We start from the raw sequence: 2,308 nt of genomic DNA, 5'->3' as shown, positions 1-2,308 counted from the left end.
AGAGATGGGGTTTCACCATATCAGCCAGGCTGGTCTCAAACTCCTGACCTCAGGTGATCCACCCACCTCAGCCTCCCAAAGTGCTGGGATTACAGGTGCGAGCCACCGCACTGGGCCTTTGCCCATTTTTTGAATCAGTCTTCTACTATTGAGTATGATGTTAGCTGTGATAAGGCTTTTATTATGTTGAGATAGTCTCCTTCTTTTCCTAGTTTGTTGAGTGAGCTATTAGTAATTTCAGGCCTAATTAACCCCCATTTGAAGTTTCCTAACTTATTTTTGTTTCCACATTCCATTATTCATTAGTCCTTCTACTAGAAATGAGTGGAAACACAAATTAGTTTTTTCACTTTTTATCAACTTGTAACAAAATATTTGATGGAGGAAAAGACTGAAGTAATTGGTCAAAGTTAGATTCTTTTTTTTTTTTCTGAGACAGGGTCTCACTATGTTGCTCAGGCTGGTCTTGAACTCTTAGGCGCAAGCAATCCTCCTGATTCAGACCTCCAAGTAGCTGAGATTACAGGTACACACTGCCACACCCAGTCAAAGTTAGATTTTTTTTTTTTTTAGACAGGGTCTCACTGTGTTGCCCAGACTGGAGTGCAGTGGCATGAACATGGCTCACTGTAGCCTTGACCTCCTGGGTTCAAGCAATCCTCCTGCCTCAGTCTCTCAAGTAGCTGGGACTACAGGTGTGCACCACCATGCCTGGCTAATTTTTAGATTTTCTGAAGCGATGGGGTCTTACTATGTTGCCCAAGATGGTCTTGAACTCCTAGACTCAAGTGATCTTCCCAAAGTGCTGGGATTATAGGCTTGAGCCACTGTGCCTGACCTAGATTTTTTTAATGTTCCACTTGTTTTCAAAGTTTCATGATATTATTAATGCCCTTTAGCACAGATAATTAAGAACTATAATGTCTTTAAGGGATTTGCCAGATTATAATGTGAAAGGGACTCTCTATACTGGAATTTGAATAATTCTAACACATTTATATTGGCATCAAGTATCTACCCACAATTATCTCTTGCTTTGATATTTCCTTAAAGGTTCTCACATTCCGAATTGGAAATCATCCAGGTCTCCTGAACCCTAGTCCAGCTGTAGAGGTTTTGCAGGTTCGCTTCATATGTGCCCACCCTGCCAGTATGTCAGTAACTCCAGTATACAAGGTGCCAGCTGGTGCCCAGCCATGTCCTCTGCCACAGCACAACAAACAGCTGGTAAGTACAGAGTATGTTTCCAACTAAGTTGGCACTTTTATCTTCCATGCTTTAGAGATAGTCTGGAATTCTTTGGGGTATATATCCAGAAGTGGAATTGCCAGATCATATGGTAATTCTATTTTTAATTTTTTGAGGAACCACCATACAGTTTTCCACAGCAGCTGTACTATCTTACATTCTTACCAACAGTGCACAAAGGTCCCCATTTCTCTACTTATCAACATTGAATGAATTATTTTATTCATTACTCATTTTCTGATAGTGTCTGAGGAAAGGTGATTAAACTAGATTAGAATTGGCTACACTTGTTTACTATACTTAAGTACATAATCAGCTTGTGATAATGGCAATAGACAATTGAGATCTGACTACATAACGTCCAAATTTTGCTGATATCCTTCGCTACCAAATTTTTTATTAACAATATTAATAAGTAATAAAATTTACCTCTTCTCCAAACCAATCATGAAGAATAGTGGTAAGCAATAATGTAGCTACTAAGTAGGAAATGGGGTATGAAAAATAAATGAGTTGTCTATCCTAGAAAGTAGAACATCATATTATATAATAAACAATGTTGAGTACAGGTCCAAGCTTGGGAGCATAGAAGTCATTACTTAGCCTATACAGAACAGAGCAATCAATTAGTTATTCCCATTTTCTGGATGAGAAAACTGAGCCTCCTAAAAGTCGATTAGTTTTCGCAGTCACAAAGCTAGAAAGGAACACATTCTGTCTGACTCCAAAGCACATGTTATTTGTGCCATACTGCCTTTTATTATGAAGAACAACAGTATGGGATGTTACAGGTTGTGAACTCATTTTTTCGAGTCAGACTTCACATTAAATATTATTTGAAGTTTATGAAGGAGTTACTTTTTTTAAAGCACTCTGAGTGGAGTAGAATAAAAGTTACCCCTATAACATCATTGCCATTCAATGGCATTTTTCTTTTCATTTGAAATAATTCAAATTTACAGACAAGTTGCAAGAAAAGAACTTTTTTCCCTGAACCATTTGAGACTAAGTTACAGACATGATTATCCATCACCCTATTGACCTACACTAGCATATATTT

General features: G+C 38.0%; 1 protein-coding gene across 1 annotated transcript in view; it reads left to right on the top strand.

The window, feature by feature from the left end:
- Positions 1-2,308, top strand: part of NUP210L (nucleoporin 210kDa-like) — a 205,416-nt gene that overhangs the window by 71,126 nt on the left and 131,982 nt on the right. The window contains exon 15 of the mRNA XM_011928494.1: positions 1,054-1,227. Coding sequence (XP_011783884.1) covers positions 1,054-1,227 — 174 coding nt within the window. The remainder of the gene's footprint in view (positions 1-1,053; positions 1,228-2,308) is intronic.

The sequence above is a fragment of the Colobus angolensis genome, unplaced genomic scaffold, assembly GCF_000951035.1.
Source record: "Colobus angolensis palliatus isolate OR3802 unplaced genomic scaffold, Cang.pa_1.0 Scaffold77, whole genome shotgun sequence".
In the NCBI taxonomy this organism is placed as follows: Eukaryota; Metazoa; Chordata; class Mammalia; order Primates; family Cercopithecidae; genus Colobus; species Colobus angolensis.
Note: the sequence above shows the minus strand (reverse complement) of the source record. Positions and strands in the feature narration are given on the sequence as shown.